The sequence below is a fragment of the Pinus tabuliformis genome, chromosome J (assembly GCF_031772625.1).
Source record: "Pinus tabuliformis cultivar Carrire ecotype Pingquan chromosome J, CPIR1, whole genome shotgun sequence".
NCBI classification, from domain to species: Eukaryota; Viridiplantae; Streptophyta; class Pinopsida; order Pinales; family Pinaceae; genus Pinus; species Pinus tabuliformis.
Genome location: NC_142295.1, coordinates 31,695,215 through 31,717,565, shown reverse-complemented (window position 1 = coordinate 31,717,565; position 22,351 = coordinate 31,695,215). Strand labels below are relative to the sequence as shown.

General features: G+C 30.6%; 1 protein-coding gene across 2 annotated transcripts in view; it reads right to left on the bottom strand.

Annotated features, from left to right (window-relative positions):
- LOC149225302 (histidine kinase 1-like) overlaps positions 1 to 21,853 on the bottom strand; it is a 493,646-nt gene extending 471,793 nt beyond the window's left edge. Inside the window, exon 1 of one of the 2 annotated variants that reach the window (XM_089377050.1) lies at positions 21,302 to 21,853. In XM_089377050.1, coding sequence (XP_089233176.1) covers positions 21,302 to 21,595 — 294 coding nt within the window. In that variant the 5' untranslated portion in view covers positions 21,596 to 21,853. Of the gene's footprint in view, positions 1 to 7,003; positions 7,375 to 21,301 lie in introns of those variants that run through there. The other variant, XM_089377051.1, reaches the window with a different exon arrangement.
- Positions 21,854 to 22,351: the final 498 nt, after the last annotated feature.

The following is a 22,351-nucleotide window of genomic DNA, read 5'->3' as shown; positions in this document are numbered from 1 at the left end:
TGCCTTTCTCCAAAATATTTCTTCATTAACTTTCTTTTTCAATTCTTTGCCTTCCAGTTTGTGAGACCACTGGCTTTGATTCCATTCTTCACTGGAAAAAATCTTTTGCAAGTTTCTATGTTGTGAAAGCATAGATTGCAGTGTCAAAAAATGAGTAGCAAATCTAGTGATGGAAGGCCTAATAATATCCCTGCCCCCTGTGTGTTTCCTCATCAGCCTCAAAATCCATGAATGATTGTAGATAAATTTTGTTATGCTTTTGGCTTGATCTACAGTGTTTTTGACCCAATCTAATTTGTCATTATCCTCAAGCATGAGGTCTATGCAATGTGCAACACATGGGGTCCAAAAGATGGTTTTGTGTTTTTCCTCTAACAGTTTACCAGCAAGAACATAGTTAGATGCATTATCTGTGATGAATTGAACAACATTAGCCACCCTGCCTCCTCAACAACCTCATCCAATAGCTGAAACAACAATTGTCCATCTTTTACCTTATCAGATGCATCAACTGATTTTAGAAACATGGTTCCCTGTGGGCAGAAGATAAGAAAGTTTATGATGTTACGGTTTCTTTGATCAGTCCATCCATCTGACATGATGGTACTGTTATCTCTCCAAGAAACTCTCTTAGGTTGTAGCTCGGAGATGCCTGGTAACATATAATCTTCAATTTTGTTCTAGGAACTATTGGAATGGATGATGGTTTGGTTCAAGCCAGATAACCACTTCAACTCTGTTTTCACTCCAGACATGCATGAACACCCTCAGCCTACAAGGCTTTAGACCACTAATGCTCAATAGTTTGCAAATTAAGTGAATGAATGGAGAATACTGACCACACCAGCAGATACATATATGACATATGATGGCCGGCTGTAGCCAGTAAATGAAGCTTGCAAATCTAATCTATCAACGCAGAGATAAGATGACAGTTATCTAGCATTAGATACAGAAGAAACATGGATGACCTATTCAATAGCAAATCTGATTTACCAATGCAGATATAAGATGACAATTATCTAGCATTAGATATAGGAGAAAACATGAATAAACTAATCCAGGTGCAAGTTTAGAACAGAGGGGAAATGGACATTGAACATGTAACAGCAAAAGAAGCTTGTATTACTGAGAATGAAGATGAGACGTTGCAAGGAACAGAATATCTATAGTCTCCAGAAGTTGAACCCTGATTACATCTTGCTTTCAGCTATTTATAGCTCTTTACAATGCTTTCCAGCTTTTTAGGGCTGGAGGTGTCTTAATCTGTGACTTGCAAGCTATCAGTGCTAAGTCCACCCAATTTAGATCTAAAAAAATATATCAAGATACCTTGAAGACTTATGAGTTACTTAACAACATCCAATTCTATATATGCAAAATATACATAATGAAGAATATGTCACAATATATTAGATTATAAGAGACTTAACAGCATCTAATTCTATATAGCAAAATATTGGTGTAGACAATATACATTTTATTTTTTAATGATTATATGTTTAGTCAATGCAAAATCTATATTATAAGTTACTTCATTTTTAAATCAAAAGAATTAGCTATTTAATTTTAATGTAATAAAAAAATAGCACAACATTGTTAGGATAATATACATTCTTTTAATGGTTACTAAATTTTAAGTTTTACTAATAACATGTTATATTAATAATGATTATGTTCTACATGTGACTTTGGATTTTTTTTGTGAATCAACACAAAAATTTTATTGATCAAAATTCATTTTCAAAATATACATGAACGTGAACTAGTTTGTTAATATGATGCATAGCATTCTTACTCATAACGACTGGTAAGTACTTTGAGAGCAAAAGTAGTACTAAAAACTTTTTAATATCCTATTATTCTCATGATGCTACTAAAGATTGTTTATGGCATAATCACTACATCAAACATGCTCTTTGTTCAGCAATATCCAAGATATGCATTGTAAGGCTTTTGTTTATGAGTACAAAAATGAACAAAACTACAAAACCCAAAGTTATTATAGTATGAGCATAGATGACGAAGGTATGGCAGGACCATAATTGTGCGATTGTGCTAATATAAGTTCTAATAGCTATGGAGCCACCATGACATGCAAACATTATAACAGCCAAACCTAAAACCATAGAGAAAGGATCATAAAACACCATTTTGAAATCAGCCATCCAGACTATAGCAACCAAACACAAAAAGCATAAACTTGAAATGTCAATCTGAAATCACCACCAAAGACATTGGGTCTCCATTTGTTGCAGGGACTAAGTTGAGAGGGGGCGCATTGTGGATGATAGGAGAGTCGATCATCGCAGGAGCATCTGAATTGTTCCCTGAATCGGAATCTGACTCAAACAACATTTATTTCCGCTCTCTAAAGGCGAATAAGAATGTCATCCAAACAGTATCAGATGCTTCTTAGAAGGCACTTTAAGTCTTCCTCCCCTGCAAAAAGCCTATAATGGTCTTTCCTTATTTATAAGGTCATTGCATGTTTGTAATAAAACATGGCATTTTGTTCATTTTCCTCTATCTGAGAATAGGGTTATAGTTCAAACTTTTCATTAAGAAACACTGTAGGAAGATGACGCTATAAATAATTATGCATAGTGTTTATCCAACATTTAATGTCATAATAAACTCTTGGTAATATTATTAATTTATTATTAGACCATAGGTAGTTTAGAATTTTTTTTTATACTTTTAAGACTTGCTTTTGCTTTTATATTTCATTCAAATATTTCTTAAAAATAATCACTCCAAAAATTTGATAATCTATATTTACAAGTACTTTTATTAAAAAATTTAGTCGATCTTTAAAAACAAACTTTTTATTTAAAAAAATATATAGATATTAAAAATGTTAATATTTAAATACAATTATAAAACTCTTCAAAATGAAAATTATCGAAACTTATTTGGATATTTAGATTTTATTTATTATAAATTGTTTAAATTTAAAATTTGTATTATAATTTTGTTAAAAAAAAAAAAAAAAAAAAAAATCAAAACTTATGTATTTCATATGTTATTAAAATATGGAAAAAAAATTGAAATTACCAAACTTTATGTTTTATAAATGGTAATAAATGTTTTATAATAAAAAAATATGGGATCAATAAAACTATGTAAATCATGATTATATAAAAATATTTCAGTTTTAAGAATTAGTTTAATTATTAAGTCCCCATAAATAAAATATATTTTTATTAAGTTATATCTTTTATATATATATATATATATATATATATAACTTAATAATTAGCCAAAAAAATAATAAACGTAATAATTAATCTAACAAAAATAGCAATAATTAATCTAACAAAAATAGCTCAACGTTTAGATTTTTCAAGATTTTAAAATAATATTAACTTTTATTAAATTATAAAATTTTATATTATTTTATATAAAGTTTTATCCTCTTAAATTTTGTTTGAAAAATTTATGTTTTATACTAACACTTTGTAAGAAATTTTAACATTTTTATATTTAATAATTTGAAAATTTAAATTTAACAAATGAGTAATTATTTTTTAAAATTAATTATATAAAATTATAATTTTTACTCTGTTAAATTTTGAAATGTCATTATTGGAAAAAAAATCCCAATAATTTAGTATTTGGAAATAAAATTTATTTTTAATTTAAATAAATAAAAAAATAAAATAAAATAAAAATTAAAAAAAAAATTATATATATAAAAATTCGCCCATAACCATCTTTTAATTAATTTAAAATTAAGACAAATTACAAGAAAGAAATCCAAGCAATTAAACCCTGGTAAAACCTCAACTTCCCAAGAAACATAATTACTAAACCTCAAGCTTCCAAGAAACATAATCTTTAGGTTTCATCATAATGATAGACTTTAGCATAGTCATACAAGCTCTCTGCGCTTCCTCCGACGACTTCGACACTTCATGATAATTCCATGTTTCATGTAAAATGTGCCCTCTAGACCCAATGCAATAATAACAAATTTGAAAATAGGGATATTGAAGGAAAGCTTACTCTTTGATTATCTACGAAGGAGAAAAAACGGCCGCACAATTTATATTAGGTCTAAAAGTTTTATTTTGGTATGAAACAAAATTACTGGTGACATGGCTCACACGCTTTGATGCGTAAGTGGGAGAGCCCACCTTCTCTTATGTGGCACTGGTCTATTTCACAAATAACAAATTTTGTTAGGGAAAATTTTCATAAACGGGTAAGAGGAAAAGAATTGGTTAGAAAAAAAGTATTATATTGAAGAATTTAATTTTATTTGTGATCTACAACAAAAAAAAAAGTTTGTGAGAGGTTTTTTTGGCGAAAATTACATGAAATATCATTTGTCTACGCGTTTCGAACCAACCAGTGTGGTTCATCAAAGTTTATTGGAGCAAACATTCTGTGGAGGGTAAAGATTTTTATTGCTCAATTAAAAACCAACTCACATCAACTTCAGTGTGAAACAGGGTAGTGGAAAAGGCTTAAATAAAATTGGAAAAACAATTCATTTTAGAATGTGTATATTTTGTATGGGGCAGTGGAATCAGAAAAACATTTTATTTTAGAATGTTATGCATTCAAAAACATCAATTTTTTGACATTGTTTTTTTACCAAAAAAATTGTTAGAAAATTAAACCACTTCATTATCAATTTGAATAAAAAAAAATTCAATTAAAAAAAAACCAAAAACAAAAAATTAATAATCCAATAAACTATTTTTAATGTAGTAAACTTTAAAATATCATTTCACTTTACGCAAATTAAAATGAACCTGACCTTGAAGGTAAGGGCATTAAACGGGCCGTCCTTAATACTATAGTAACTTCGGGTCACGGGAAGGTCCAGGTACAAAGGCAACGTTGGGCTCTGGGACAACCCGAATCGGGTTATGCTAAGGACATTAAATCTCCAGCCCCTCAGGTTCACCCAGGGGACCTCTTTCCCTCCGACCTCTGACCCCTTTCCGTTCGCTCTCGGCCTTGCAATACTCTTATGGCTTCGGTAAGGTACTCTTGTTACTGTTGTGTTTTAACCGGAGAGACAAGGGTACTGAAAAGCAGCCTCAACTCCTGCAATCTGGACATAATCGGTACTATTGGGGCCTTCAGCTAATCTGCCCTTGGATCAGGAAATCTCAATTGAAATGTCAGTCGGAGAGATGGAAAAGAAATGGATCTCTCGCAATGCAGCGTAGGTAGTGGAGAATTGCAGAACCGACACTGAAAACTCAATAGCCGGTAACGAGATCAAAAATATGTCGCTCCAAACCTCTATGTCAATCCTTCCTCTGAAAAAAAACCTCTATGTCAATCCTCTCGGTCTTTGATTTGCCGAAGAACATAAAGAAAACCCCGATACTTACAAATCCGTGGCAAGCGCAGCGATAATATAGGATGAAAGATTTTACACTCGCTTTAAATTTATTTGTAGTTAATCTATGTTTTGAAGGTGTATTTATATGTGAGGACGGTGTTCTGCACTGCGCTACTGCGCTTTATTATTTTTATGTGAATATCTAGGGAAACCGTCTCTACCAGGCCTGGAATTTGACTTTCTACAACGTAGAAACGTATTTTACAGCGAATAAAATACGTGAAAAGAAATTTATACTCTAAATTTAACCTGCAGACATTTAAGTTAACTCTCAAACAAAAATATTTTACAGTTTAATAAACGTTTTAAAACGTCGACCAGGACAGGTAAGAAAAATTAAACCTTCCTTTTAAGTTAACTCTCATATATATGTAAGTTCAGTCAAGTTGATTCCAGATAAAACAATCCCCTTTTCAGCCAGGTAAACTATGAGGATTGTTTATTATATTCTCAATAATTTCTGTTTTCAGAGATTGACTATCGATGACCACCAGATTGCCACCGAAAAGTCTAGCAAATCTCTTATATATTAATAAGAAAACTCTTTTATTCAATTTGTTCCTTATGCTTCTCTCAGCAAGTTCCTTGATGTTATTGTAAGTTCGAACTTTAGAAATTTCTTAATATTATTGTAAGTCTAAACTTTGGAAATTTCTTAACATTATTGTAAGTCTAAACTTTGGAAATTTTGAAGATCAGAGCTATAGCTAATTTGATTCATAAAAAATTAAAATAACACATATTAAAAACAATAACCTTCATTAAATCTTGAATCTATAGACCGAATAAATTTGAAATTCCAGGCCTTACTTATATCTGAAATTCTTTCAGAACAGCACAGTTTCTCAAAATATAGTTATAGCTGTTATGAAAAAAAAAAACTAAAAGACAGTTATATTTAAATTTATGTTAATTTTAAATACATATTTAATATGAGCTTATAAAGATTTAAAAGATGAATTTTTTTTAATGAAAAGATATTGTTTAAATATTTTATATAGTTATTTAAATTTTTTAAATTTTTATTTGGAAGTAAAATTGCAATATTTTGATAGATAAACATATTACACATCACACTGAACTGTAAAATGACGCTTACACATTACACTGAACTGTAAAATGACGCTTTGAGAGCCGTAGATGAGCCTCTAAACTCAGCAACAATCAAAATGCAATTCTTCTCATGGCTGAAATTTATGTTCGACATAAAATTAGGATAGACTTAATACCAGTAGCACTTTGACGAAATCAAATACTAAAATTCATCAGTTGCCACTGTGATTTTGTTTTTATTTAGCATTTCGCATCAGTTGCCACTGTAATTTATTTTTATTTAGCATTTCGCATCAGTTGCCACTGTAATTTTGTTTTTATTTAGCATAACAGTCACAATATAATATTTCTGAAACCCCTAGCACAATTAACCCCTACCTTTAAGTTAAATAAATTTAAGCTTCGCACGTTATTACTGTAATTTATCTCAATATAGCCGTCGGCGTCAAGTAGCCCCTATCTTACCTTTAACTAAAATGACATTGCGAATCGCACTAATTTATAGAAAAATTTAAAGCTCCAAAGAATCACACAAATTTTATACACAAAGTCTAAAGCTGCACTCATGAAAAGGAAATATCGTACCATGATTGCAAGACGCGCCACGAAAACACTGTAATAAGAAGACAAGCAATGAACCTTTCTGTAACCGAAGTTCTGTTTTCCCTCTTCTCCATTTAAAGAATTACTCTGAAGCTGGCCGCGAAATCTCCTGCACTTGTTCGTAACACAATTGTTGATAAATTCACAATTACTCCCGCAGCTGAAGCTTCTCGAGCTATTAGAATCCGGTATGTCGTTAAGGAGTTGCTGTGAGTTCAAGTCTCCAGTTCGAATCTGGTCAGCATACAATTCACGAGCTTCTCCTTCCATTTTCCAATCAGAAAATGCCAATTATTCGCATAACCAGGCAAACTCTTAGGGAAACCGTATGCAGTAGTTGTTTTTTGACCATAGAAATGGACGGACGGTTAGAAAAATGAACAGAGATTTATGTCTTAATAATTGCAGGTCCATTCGAACCATGGTGGAGCACTGTGTCATAATTAAAGGTGGAATCCACGTATGTCTACGGGACATGCATTACGTCATTTTATTTAATTTGGAGAAATTTTGTGAAATATAAGTTAAAACTTTGATTTCAAAACTTCTTATTTTATTTAATGTCAAGTATTTTTGTTTTATTTAATGTCAAGTATTTTTGTTAGGAAATGTATTGAAATTAAATAAAATTATTGCAGGTTCATACCAAATGGTGGTACAATATTCGAATCTGATTTTCCAAGGCATTTAGCATTTAATTAAACAAAAGAATCTAAGGCATTTAATGAAACAAAAGAAGTAAACATCAGTGATTCTCTGTTAATTTAATTTTTTTATTTTTTTATTTTTTTTATTTTTTTTATTATGGGTTTTTAATATTGACTTAAATTAATATAGATTTATTTTAATTTTGAATCTATTAAGGGTGGAGAGGGATTAAATTTTTTCTTAAGATGTATATTTTTTAGTGTAAATTTTAAGAAAAAGTTTACACTTTGAGAAATTTGATTCTTTTAAGCACTAAGTATATCTTAAATTCCTAAGTTAAGATGGCTCTTTTATATATCCAACATAGATAACAATCATTTTGATTTCTCTAGACATTATCCTAACTTAAGAAAGATATATTACGTTACATTTTAGTATTTTACATTTTACATTTATATATATTTTAATTTGAATATTACTTAAAACATATGAACCCACATTTTTTTAAATATATTTTTCCGGACATGTAAAAGTAGAGAAATGTATAATATCCCCACAACAAGCTATTGAGCTTAATGGTTGTACAATGGTATTGTTGTTCCATGGCCCATTGTAGTAGTGGTTAGGAGACTATTGACAAGCTAGGAGTTTATGGGTTGGTGTATCACATAGAATGATGATGACGTTGGCATTGCTCTGCTCTCTTTGAGATCTTTCTCTATAACTAGTTACACTTTGAAACTAATTACAAGCACCAAATGACATCATTTCAAATTTGTTTTCAAAAATTATTATTGCAAGTACAATATCATTATGAACACTTTGTGTTCTTTCATAGCTTGTGCTACAATTGCTTTGATGGTCCATAACATTTTTGCTATCTAATGATATTTGGTATTCCCAGTGCTAGATGGATTGGGTTTGATATTCACCCCTCTACTTCTTGTAGAATCTACCCCTCTGTTAATCCTTTGCACCTCTCTACTAGTTCGTGTAGAATCGGCCCCTTTATTAATCCTTTGCACCTTTCTACTACTTCTTGCTCCATGTTTACCATCAGTTGTTGTGCCTCCTTCGAGACCAAATGTTATAAAGACTTCTCTACGTTTTGGGCTTCCCAAGCTACTCCCACTAAGTGGGGGGGAGGGGATTATGAGGAAACACGACTTGTCCAACTGTTGCCATGTTTTTTTCCTATCTCCTATGCTCTTGACTTCTCCTCGGACCATAATTCCCTTCAATTACTCATGTCCCACGAAAAATTCCAGGGAGTCCTTAAGGCCTTATAATATTATAAAGGAATGTCCTCCCAAAACCAGCCAACTCTACCTATTTTTTATCAGAACTACTTCTTATCCTAGTCTACTCCAAAGCTACGACATGTGGGCTTTTTCCTTCTCCTCTCATAACCCCAAGAAGATTAATGGAAAATTTGATAAAAAACCATCCCACATTAGGAATTAATATACTTATATCCTTTTTCGGCTTATAGCACAAGCAAAAATATTATTATGATGACACCATTGTCTTCTTTCACTCATTGTGCCAAGATGCCTCATCCAAAACCTATCTCGTAGAGGTCCCTTCATCTCATGGTAATCTCATGAAAACCTTCAATCATGACAAGAGAGCCAGACTAAGAAGTTTTAAATGGTTTCATCCTAGGTTACTTGGTTAGGATAGTTTCATCCTAGGTTACATGGTTGGGATGGTTTCATCTTAGGTTACTTGGTCAGGATGGAAAATGTATTCACTAGCATTAATAAACCACATGGTTGAAACATGTACTAACATTTCCACCACTTACCACATTATGGTTGGTGTTGGAGCCACTTCCTTTGCCTCATAGCTTAACTATTCTATCTTTTGGAGTTTTTTGGGAATATTTTTTGATAAATTTTGTAGAAACTCCTATAAATATTTGTTAAAATTAAAGTTTCAATTGTGTTATCTACACAATTTAGGTGTTTGAGAAGTTTAAGGTGTTTGATCCATTTATATAATCCAAAACCCATTTTGAACAACCAAAGATCACACTTTTACCCACAATTAGGTGTTGAATCCATTTATATAGTCCAAAGCTTATTTTGGACAACCAAAGATCAAAATTTTACCCATAATTAGGCGTTGAATCCATTTATATAATCCAAAGCTCATTTTGAACAACCAAAGATCACAATTTTACCCACAATTATATCCCGTGATTATGGCAAGAAAAACCCCAAAACCTAGAATAATTAGGCATTGTTTAAACATTATAAGATTTGGAGTTTTTGGTTGAATCTTGCTAAAAAAAAATTGGTCAAATCTTGATCTCAATTGTTTAAAATTAATTTTTAACTATATATATGCATTTAACACCTCGAAAAAAATTTGTGGCACTCATATTGTGGAGAGTTCACAACTTCAACTTGTGATTCCAATAAATCCCTACAAAATTATGGACAAAATAGACTAAAAAACCTCCAAAACTTATAACAAATAAACTAAAAGAAATAGTTAAACAATGTGCTCCCTCTTCAATAAACTTCATACCCTCTTTATATGTTAAATCTTTTTTTTTTTAATTTATGATTAATCATTAAATTTTTGAAAAAATAAATTAATTTTTTTAATTAAATAATAAATCATTAAATAGAAAATAAACAAAAGAAACGTGACAAATAACCTCGCTCCTAGTACATATTAGTGTTAAATTTTTTTTTTTAATTATGATTCAATCATTAAATTTTAATTAAAATTTTTAATACGATTAAATCATTAAATAGAGAATAAAAAATAGAAACATAACAATTAACCTCGCCAAGAATGAAATGATTTAAATACGATCCTGTAATCTCGTCGAATGTAAAGATCGTAATCTGATTAGATTAAAAGAGAGTGTGTACAAAGTTGATAATGCCAAGAATGAAATGATTTAAATACGATCCTGTAATCTCGTCGAATGTAAAGATCGTAATTTGATTAGATTAAAAGAGAGTGTACAAAGTTGATAATTAAAAGAGGTAGTTTAATAATTATGTTTTGTTTAATAATTATGTTTTTTTTGGAAATTTTGGTCATATTTTGAAAAAAATTAATAGAGATTTTTGTAAATTTAAATAAAAATTATTAAAATTTATAATTTTAAATGATTTTGATTATGTTGAATTTATTTCCAATATTAAAAATATGATGATTCAAATATTATTTTTATAAAATATTTTAATTTTTTTACCTAAATTCTAACAACTTTTAACGATCCAAACGATTTAAAAACCTATAACAAATGAAAAGGAAAAGATGGTACAATTTTCTATACTTTACAGATCAGCAGAAGCTCACGATCATATGTATGGTTGTTATAACTACACGCATTAAAGATGGAAAACCTATAACAAATGAAAAGGAAAAGATGGTACAATTTTCTATACTTTACAGATCAGCAGAAGCTCACGATCATATATATGGTTGTTATAACTACACGCATTAAAGATGGCTGTTCATTCAAATAGTGAGGGCGAACGCTGTAGCATTAACTTCAGAGACATGAATTTCAAAACCAATGTTCACATTGAATAAGGGTTTTTGTGTGAAATGACTGATAAATCGTTTTCATAAAAATAAATTTAATAACAATTTTATATATATCTGACTAAAATAAGTAAAATATTACCATGAAATAAATGGATAAAATAAAAATATAGTAATGTATAGAAAATGTTTAAAGTATAATTTTATTTTATTTTAATTTTTAATCAATTTATTATTATTTATTGAGAAAGTTTAGAACCAAGTTATACACTTTATATTATATATTTTAGTTATAAATTTAAATATATCTATTTTTAAAAAATTTCAACTCCCACTATTATTATGACTTAGAAATGTTTTCGTTAAAATTTAAATTTAATATTTTTTAAAACAAAAAATAAAAATAAACGAATTACAAAATTTAATTTTAATATAAATTAGTACAATTACAAAAAATAAATTGTCATTAAATATGTGTTAAATATCAATAGAAATTAATTCCATATAATAAAATCTCACATTGCTAAAATTAAAAAATCTTAAAATTAACAAAATTAAAATTTTTATTATTATTATTTCAAATAAAAATAATTAATGTAATATATATATATATATATATATATATATAATAAAACATATAACATGATTCCAAAATAAATTGACCAATAATAATATTAAAGAAAATTCTATAATATTTAGTTGAAATTAAATCTTTATCATCCATTAATTAAATTAAAATTTTGAAAACCTTATTCTATAATAAAAATATCTATCAACATAATTTAAAATAAAAAATTAACGAATTTATTTTATAAATAAATATGAAAAAATACTCTTCTTTTCATATTTTAAATTTTAAAATAAATAATACATGAAAATGAACCTATGATCTAAATGAACTCTAATATCTAATGTATGGTATTATGAGTTTATAATAAGATTATTAAATGTCAAAAATAATAGTAAAGATTTTAATATTTTTTTATAAAATTAAATAACTTAAATTTATCATTTAAATTTATTTTTTAATATAATTTATTTGAGTTATTTATTAATTATTTTTATTGGTTGGATAGTAAAGTTTTTAATATTTTTTTTTATAAAATTAAAATGAGAAATTTATGGTTTAAATTTATTTTTTAATATACTATATTTAATTTATTTAATAATTAATTTTAAAATTTAATTTTTTTTTTGTATATTAATATAATATTTAAATAAATATAATTTTTTTTTTTTAATTTTTAAATATTATTGAGTTTGGAGGTTTATTCTATAGTCTAGTATGATGTGTAGTGATGTTCATCTATCATCAAAGTTGAAATTTTGGTATCTTGGTCAAAAAATAAATAAATAAATCGGAAAAAAATAATAATAATAAATAAATCTAATAATAATAATAAATAAATAAATAAATCTAAAAATAATAATAATAATAATTACACTCGTAAAAAATATATATTTGAAAAAATAAATCCCTCTCAACTCATATTATATCTCTATTTGAAATAAATCTATACTAATTTTATTTCTTTAAACTCAAAAATAAAATAAAAATTATTTATTTAAATCCAAAAATAACATAGATATAAATCCATTCTCCTTTATAAAGTAGAGTATCTTTAAAAATAAAAAATAAAAATAAAAAAATCTCATCAGCGAAGTGCACACTTTTCATTATATCTTTTAACCATTCTTTTCTTCTAAGTCCAGAGATACAAAGCAATGCTTTAGTGATGCTCCTTTGTAACGTGTAGTGACCTTTAAAGTTGTAAAAAGTTGTGTAGTGATCTTTAAAGTCTTAAAAAGTCAACAAATATGTATCGGCCATGTGGGCGCTTCTGATTCAATCTGTTAAACCCCAAGATAACAGTGATATAGATCTAAGTTCCTTTATAAATGGAAGTGTCTTTCATAGAGTCAAAAGTCATTATTTCACTATAGGGCACGCGACCGACTTTTCAGTGTCGGTCGCTTGCGCATACCCAATATTGACTCATGCCAGAAGTCATTTATATTTTCCGGAATAATCCATGAGTGGAGAGGTAATAGGAAGCAATAATTCACCTCAAAGTACTTACAAACGAAATTCCATTACGCAATTTTTAAAAGGCGATAATACTGTATGCTTACGGTAAAGAAGCATATATAAAAGGTGTCCTGCCTTACTGTAATTTTTAATGTATCCGTGCGACAAAAATCATATTCAAAAGTTTGTTGGCTAAACGTATGCCTACAATTAAAAATCATATTTTAAAATATAGAAAATGACATGTGTTCTCTCTCACGTAAATAAAGCTTCAAACGTGTGCCACTCAATAGAGTTTCAATTCCGTATGCGTTGCTTAGTCTTTGGATAAATAAGGTGTACGTGGGATAACTCTCCCTTGCCCACTTGTTGCATGTAGTCAATCATACAATTTCAATCATGAGTGTACATAGTCCATGATTCCATAACCATATGAGATAACTATCAGTATTTTAATATAAAGTTGAGTGAGTTTAAAAATTAACAATGTTTGGTTCTTTCTAAAATGTTATAGATTCAAATTCAAAACACTAGCATAGAATGCAGTAATTTAATACCACATTACTATGAGTTCACAAGGACGAAGTAATACCACATTACGATGAGTTCACAAGGGCGAAAAGACTTCAATAGGTGTCTACATTCCACTCACATGACCCAATGTCCAAAAAACTCCTCCCGCTAACTTGACCCTTATAATAATTCTAATTTAATACCACATTACTATGTGTCTACAAGGATGAAGAGACTTCTACAGTTCTACATTCCACTCACATAACCCAATACTCAGAAATATCATCCTCCTAACTTTGACCCCTACAATAATTTCAACCTCGTAGTTGCTTTCCCCATAACTTTATTAACGCTATCATAATTAGGCGAGGTGAGATAACTCTCTCTCACCCACTTATTGCATGTATTCAATAATACCATTTCAATCATGAGTATACGTAGCCTATGCTTTTATAACCATGTGACATGATTATCTCACCAAATTCTTACAAACACTCAATGATTGGTTTTAATAGTGAAAGGAAGATTATTATTTTTTTCGAGAAAGGAAAAACCAACAATTTTCTATTAAATAAAAAGAAGTTTGCATATAGCATATGTGCCAGTATAATCCTAATATTATATATGATTGATATCAAGATATAAGGCGCACAAGCTCCACAAAGAAACTCGAAAAGAGCACTAGATATAGCCCAACAATGTGCAGACACTCATCATACTGGCAACGCCAAAAAATACTTTGATCAGTATAATAACACGTCATAAGATACTCTAACCAGTAAGATAAACGACGACGGAAGATTCCCTAACCAACAAGAACATAATAATGCTGAAAGATACTATGATCTGCAAGTAAAGCCTGGAGATGCTCTGACAGGCTTGAAAAATAAAACCAGGCTTGCAAGCAAAAAAAAAAAAAAACCCTAAAGGAACATCATTGAAAAATACAATCGCTCTGAAACTTAGGCTAGAGATATGTAAAAAACAAAGACATGGGCACGTAGGCCTGCAAAAGGGCATCAGACTGAGACCATAACAAGCATCATACATTACAAAGCGGGTTATAAAACACCAAGCTGAGAAGAAAAAATAAAAATGGCCTTAAGGCCCACCATCGAAACCCCAAAGGGACAAAATACACGGTGATACTCTGGACAGAGCAGGGGAGTGGCTCGAGCGGCTGCACAACCCACAAGAACGATAGTCATCCCTGATGTATCATCCAACGAGAATGAAACTCATTACTGCATAGTAGGAAAATGTCGAGCAACAGGGATAAACCAACCAGAGGCTATCCCCAAATAGACCAGCAAAAGAAAAACCCTCGACATCCAAAAACACACCGCCCGCCGTTGATTGAGCCACGAAACCGCACTAATGAGACACCTACAAAAATACATCGCAGCAAGAGGGCAAGGGGAGGCACGAAAAACAGGGGTGAGGGTTGTTAGGTTTTGCTACAACACCTCGCTCTGCTCCTGGTCAAATGACATGCTTTAGCTTGTGGTCCTCTACCTACTCATGAAATACAAGGGCGAGGGAAACTAAGTCGTCAGCTCACCTCGCTACACTCTTCTATTATGGAAAGTAGGAGGATTTCATCGTGCAACTACTTAGTGAAAGGAAGATTATATGGTAATGAAAAATTACTTTAGGAAAATGGCATAGGATTCTAGGCGTGTGGGATTTCTCTTTAAATCCTTTTTTATCCTCTTTTTTTGTATAATCATAACTCTTTATGACTATGTCCTTGTCTTTCTTGTAACCAGTGATAAATTTTATTTTGTTATTCTTAATCAAGAATGTTTACATAATATATTGCTTGGTTCACGGACCATTCATCATATTTATAAACATATATGGCTAATATAAAAATCATAATTGAGGTGTTACAAAAATTAGCAAAAGATTAAAAGTAGGCTTTAAAAAACTCATGATTTTCATATGATATGATAAAATAAATAGAAATCCCACCAGGCATAAAATAATTAGTGAGTGTATTGTTAAAGCACACTTTTTGTAATGGTCATCAATTCAAAACTCTATAGATATCCCACCTGTCTAACTCTCAACTAGAGATTATGATGGGTGTATTTTTAAAGCATTTCTTATGTAATGGTTATCAGTTTAAAACTCCATAGATATTCTACCTAACTCTCCACTAAAGATTATAGTGGTAGTTGTGGAAATCACCCCTACATCATCACAATACCCACCTAGTTGTCAATTCCTCTACTCATCAAAAAAACATATTCCTAAAATTTCAATACTTTGATAATTTAAAAATAAAATAATAAGAAGAATTCAATTTTAATAATCAAAAACACAACATTGTTAAACAGGTTTATTAAAATTTATACTTCAAATTTTAAACTACCCCAAATACTTTAGCAAATGTTAAAATATTCATCAAAAATTTGTTTTAATATTTATATCATATCGTGCATAGTTTAAAATAAATAAATAAATCTTTTGAGCTACCGCCCATCTTCACAAAAAGTTGATATAGGATATATACTGTAGCCGCCCAAAACATGTTTCCAAAAAACTTTAAAAAAGAGTTATGATAACGGCTTCATGAATTAAATAATTATATATTTTTTAAATAATTTCAACGTGTATGAAAAGAAAATGAAAACAGCTCAAATCATGTTAAAAGAAAATGAAAACAGATTTAGAAAACAATTTATTATAGAAAATGAGGTTATCTATACTAAATGTTAGCAAAACACACATTTTCCAAGTTCACACATTTTTCAAATTCTTTCTTGGTTGCATTTTTAACATTTTTCCAGTACTTTCGTGGTTGCATTTTTAGGCTAATCAAGATTCAAACTCAAATTAACAGGTGTAAGAGTACTTGAACAGGTGTAAGAGTACTTGAAGTTCTCAAATGAACAGGTGTAAGAGTACTTGAAGTTTGATTAGAGCTTGTTTTTAAAGGTGTTTTTGAAAGAGACAACCAATGAAGCTAGAACCTTTAGTGGTAAGGTTTATACATTAATATTCTTAACCTGGTTTTTTTCTTTTGGAGTTAGTTCAAGTAATTTTTTTTGGTGAGTTCATATAATTTTGGTCTTTGGAGATATTGTCAAGCTTTTGGAAAATTCCATCTTATGGGTTATTGGAATCGTTTTTGGAATCTACTGGTCAAAAGAAAGGTTTAGCTTAAAGTTAGCTAATATAAGAATGTTTAAAGTGGATTTAGGTGAGAAATAAGATATTTTATGTACTTGATCCTAGAGCATGAAATTTGAGACCACCTATTCATGGTCAAACCCAACTCAACTTAGCCTCAAACAAACCAAGCACCTCAAGCCCCTCAAACTCAAATATCTCCTTAGGTTATCAATGATGAGGAAGATGGATGAGTTATAGTTGTTTGAAGGAATTTGTAGTCTAGCAATGTCACACATACAAAAAAAATTAAGCCATAAAAACTTCAACCTCTTTCGCACTAAAAATGAGCAAGTCAATGGCATAGATAATGGTCAAGGAACTTGTGCAACCCTTACAAAACATCACCCCTTAAGGTAGTAAAATGATGGTGCATTCTCTACCTTTTCCCTATAACTCCCATGAGTCCTCTAACCTTGAGGAAGCTCAAAGAAAATCCAATATTCACACCATACGTAACTATTTTTTCTTCTCATCTACCATCATCCTCAAACTCCTTTAACATTCTAGGCAAGCTAGGTGATATCATTTAAGACATATTTTTACCAACTTCCTTGTCCAACAAGATACTGAATTAATCCACAAATAAACTTTATGGTCATGCTAGAGAAACTTAAACACAAATTTGACAATACAATTTCTTGGTAAATTTTAAGTGGTTTATCTAAGTGCTTAATTCACATATGTGAATGATTCTAACCCATATACAGGGAACTTTGACTTACATATAAATCATTACAATCATAAAATATAAACCATTACATAAAATTTGAAATGAAACTTTTCGTGCACATAACCTTAACATCCAAAGTTCCTACCAAAGAGTGTTTTCTTTTTTTACCTTGGTCATATGATGTGGACACCACTCCCTTGTTACCCTTTGAGATGACAAGAGAAAGGATGAATCACAGTATTTCTCTCTAGTAGAGATTTCCCAAAAATGTTGTTGCATGTCTAAGCTAGATAAGTTATTTTACAAGGACAATGCAATAATCCCCTTCCACTAACCATGCTAGTATAAATTTTATGAGCACCCAATTACCAACACTTACACTCGCATGTGAGCAGTGCCTCCATGGTAGCTCTCACACTAGCTTGATCATTCATTGTCAATATACCAAATGCACAAGAAACCCTTCATGGCTCAGCTACAATTTTGACATGGAGGTTTTACACCAACTATAATTTTGGTGAGGGTTCCAAGTTCTCAAGAACTTTGCTACACAGGAATTCATTCCCTATAAGGAGAAATCTAGCTCATAGATTAAGAGCCAACAATACAACAATGTCCTTCTCTTACTCTTATGCTCCAATACAGCAAGAAACCCTAAACAAAAGGTGAAAATACAAGCTAGTTGAATGGTGGGAAGCTCCCCCTCACTTAAACCACCTTGTTTCAGAGGACCTATGGTAGGCAATCTCAATTCAACAAAAGCAACCTAAGATGATTAAATAAGAGCTTGAACATGTAAAGAAAACTTCAATTCAATGTCATAAATGAATATACTGGAGCCAAGGAATCCCAGCTTCGACATCATATAAAAGTAGATAAAATTTGATGCACTGAGGGAGTGCAACTATGAGCTAGACTACATTGGCTCAAGGAAAACTCTATACTCAAAAGAAGCCATATAGAGAAATTTTGTTATTAAAACCCCAAATAGAGAAATTTTGCTATTAAAACCCCATATAGAGAAATTTTGTTGTCACTACTAAGTGGGTTTTCAATCCCAATTCATGAGATTAAATAAAGCAAGGTGGGCATGCAAACATGCAAGGACGTGGTCTAGCATAAATTTTTCGAAGCCAAACAAGGTTATGTGAGAATTTACTGGCTTTGGATGAGTTGGCAATTTCCTTATAAAGTATATTTGAGGATAAGTTGCTTAGATTAGATGGCTTCCCATGCAATTTTTACAAGGTTATTGGAATTTGTTAGTTTTAACATGCTCCAAGTTTACAAGCAAGTTTTTAGAAGGCAGCCATTACGATCGTGTATAAAAAAATAAATTAGTTATTTGGTCCCAAATTTGGTGACATTGAGCTCATCACTAATTGGAGAACCATCATCCTTCAAAATGTATAGATTACAAAAGCTCTATCCCAAAAGAGAAGTAAATTATGTCAAATATTTTTAGCCCAAAAAATTAAAAGATTGTTTTAATTAACATAATAGTGGCTTGACCCTTCACTTTAATTATGCTCACAACTTTAAACATTATTGATCCTTTATTTCTAATTATTTTTAACATAATGTGGATCTTTCGATGCCATTAAAGCCTAATGATAACAACTGAAGTTGTGAGACACTTAATTTCCCCAAGTGAGAAAATGGCTCATTGAAGGCAATACTCCCCCTTAACACTATTTAATAAGTATTTGGAATATGGCTTCTTCCTCATTGTTCTTGAGGGAAAAAATACTCCCCCTAACACTATTTAATAAGCAATTGGAATATGGCTTCTTCCTCATTGTTCTTGAAGGGAAAAATAAAAACCAGTGGAAAATACTGTTGAATGCTTAACCTGAGAACCAACTTTGCCTTTGATGCTTAACCTAAAGAGATATGTTAAAAACAGTTATTCAAAGAGTAATTATATTGAAAAGTATTTCACCTGAGCTTTGGTTTTCAAATTTATCCAAGTCTGAATCACATTTCAAATTTATCTAATTTTGATGATGAATCACACTAGTAGTTCTAAACTAGTCTATAACCAAAATTAATATGTAATTTACCGGAAGTATTCTCTTATAACATTATGAATCATTGTTGTAATTCATGTTTAATTCTCTTTATCAATGCTTTAAAAAAAATCACTTCATTACAAAACTCCTGTTAAATCCCCTCTTTTTCTATGCTCTAAAACTGAAGCTTTCTTTGAACATAGAGTGGAAAAAGGAAGATGGGATGGGATGGGATATCAAAATTCACAAGCTTTCTGTTAACATATATTGAAACTGGAAGTGTTTTCATGAGTTTAATTAAACTCACGGGCATTTTTTTTTTAAATGGAAGTGTTTTCTTATTTTTTTTGTTGCACTCTGATTAACTGGGATGGGATTCATCAAAATTTATAGCCGATACTAGAATTTATGTACCTTGAATCATCCAAGCAATTGGACGAATGGAAGCTGATCCCAGCAATTAGAGGAACGGAGGCTTGGAAACTTCTCTCATGTAATGGTAATTCATAGGCGAACCTAGACTCTCTGTTCCTTGAATTATCCAAGGAAACAGAGGAATGGAGACTGATCCAAGCAATTAGAGGAATGGAGGCTTAGAAACTTCTTCCATGTAATGGTATCGGTAGGAAAGCTGCTCCTCGTTGGAATTCTTGCTCATGCTTGAATGTGTTGATCTTTTTCGAAACTCTTTTATACATCCCATAAATCTATAATCATTTTTATTTCAAAGTTTACATAAATCATCTCAATCAAGCATTCCGGTATTTAATTTGCATTTCATTAGCTTGATCAAGCTACCAAGTCTTCTTTATTGTGGCATTTAAATTTGCCAGATTAACCAAAATGTAACACCGCATAACAGTCAGGAAATCTCAATCATATATCTAAAATCTTGTCGTTGCTGAAATTCAAGTGAGGATTAAAATGGCATTCTTGAATTTAAACAAGGGCTGAAATTTAGGTTAAACTAGCTGTTTCAGGAAAATCAAATATTAGAAATTAAACCTAAGTCGCCACTGCGAATTGTTCCCATATCTGCTGTAATTTAACTAAACTTGACAACCTTCTGGAAATTCGGATACTTTTAGGTTTATAATTATGGAAATTTATTATAGAGAGCTTGTTATAAAAATTTTAAGCCCAACATAAGATCTCGGACATCTTAAACTCTACGACTACAGAAATTTATGTTCAAATAACATAGAAACAAGATCAAGATTATTGTATGTACCTTTTATTTATAAAAGATGGATGGTAATTTTTCTTGCTAAAAAGAATATTCAAATAACAATTTGATTTGAAATTAAATACGAAATTCAGAGAGGTTGCCACTGTAGATTTTCCTGAGGCATAAATAAAAAAAATTAATTCCCTGCTGCATTTCTTGGACTGGAATTGAGGTAATACAGAATTTTGAATCAAATACGAAATTCACATAGGTTGCCACTGTAGATATTCCTAAGACATTCAAAACAGTTTTAAATTCCATGATGAATTTCTTGGAGTGGAAATTATGAAAATTGAAATTCTCATCGTTCAAACTGTAAATCGTCTAAATTTATAGATAAATTCTAAATTACGCACATAAATTTACCTTAGAATGCCACAAACCGGTGCGAATTGTACTGATTTATGAATAAATGTATAGATTCCAATAATCGCACAAATCTATGCTTAAATTTAACGCTGCGCAAAAGTGAAAAAGAAAAACGTACCATAATTGCCAGACGCGCCACAAAAACAGTGTAATAAGAAGAGAAGCAATGAGCCTTTCTGTAGCCGAAGTCATCCTGCTCTGCTCCTTCTTCTCCATTTAAAGAATTACTCTGCGGCTGGGCGCGAACTCTCCTGCACTCGTATGCAACACAATGCTTGACGATTTCCAATATATTTCCGCAGCTGAAGTTCCGCGAGCTATCAGAGCCCGGCATGCCGTTGAAGACTTGCTCTGGACTGAGGTCCCTGTTTCGAATCTCCTCAACGGACAATTCACGCTCTTCTCCTTCCATTTTTCAGAAGAAAATGCCTGTGATTCGCATACCCTGCGCAAGATCCTCGGGAAACTGTAAATATTGGCTTTGTTTGAAGTATAACATTCGAAGGTCGGTTCGAAAAATGGGCAGAGCAGTATGTAATAATCAGAAGCCGGCTTGACACATGGTCGGAAATAAGCAAAAGCACGAGGTTTCTATTATTTGTTGGGAAAGCTTGCCACGGGAATCGACTACGGGATGTGCTGCACAAATGATAAGGATGAACGAATGGAAAGGCAGTGCGCGCAAACTCAGCGCTAAATTTCACTGACTTTTTATTATTTTAATGAATAATTTAAATAATAATTTATTATATATTGTGTTAATTTCTATTTAAATTATAATTAATTAATAGAAGTGGACATAAAGTGTCCCACGGCTCAAGGTCATATGGATAGTATTTTTGTTTTTTCCTTATGTTCAACGAATTTTGCATTTTATTTTTTATGACTTAACGTAAGGTTAAGGTTCGGGAATTTTATTTGTTTTATTAAATAATCTTTTCGGACATTGGTGGATAGAATTATTTCGTAATTATATACGGGTTTATTAAATAAATAATAAAATTATATTTTTATTGTATTTAATATAATTAAAAATGATTTGTTTATAATGTTTTTGGTTTAAACTTTACTTGTTATATATTGGTTCAATTTTGGTGTGGAATAGGACGTTGGAAAAGGGTTAAAGAAATTGTAAAGATCAGGTGTGTACATTTTATATCTCTTGGGT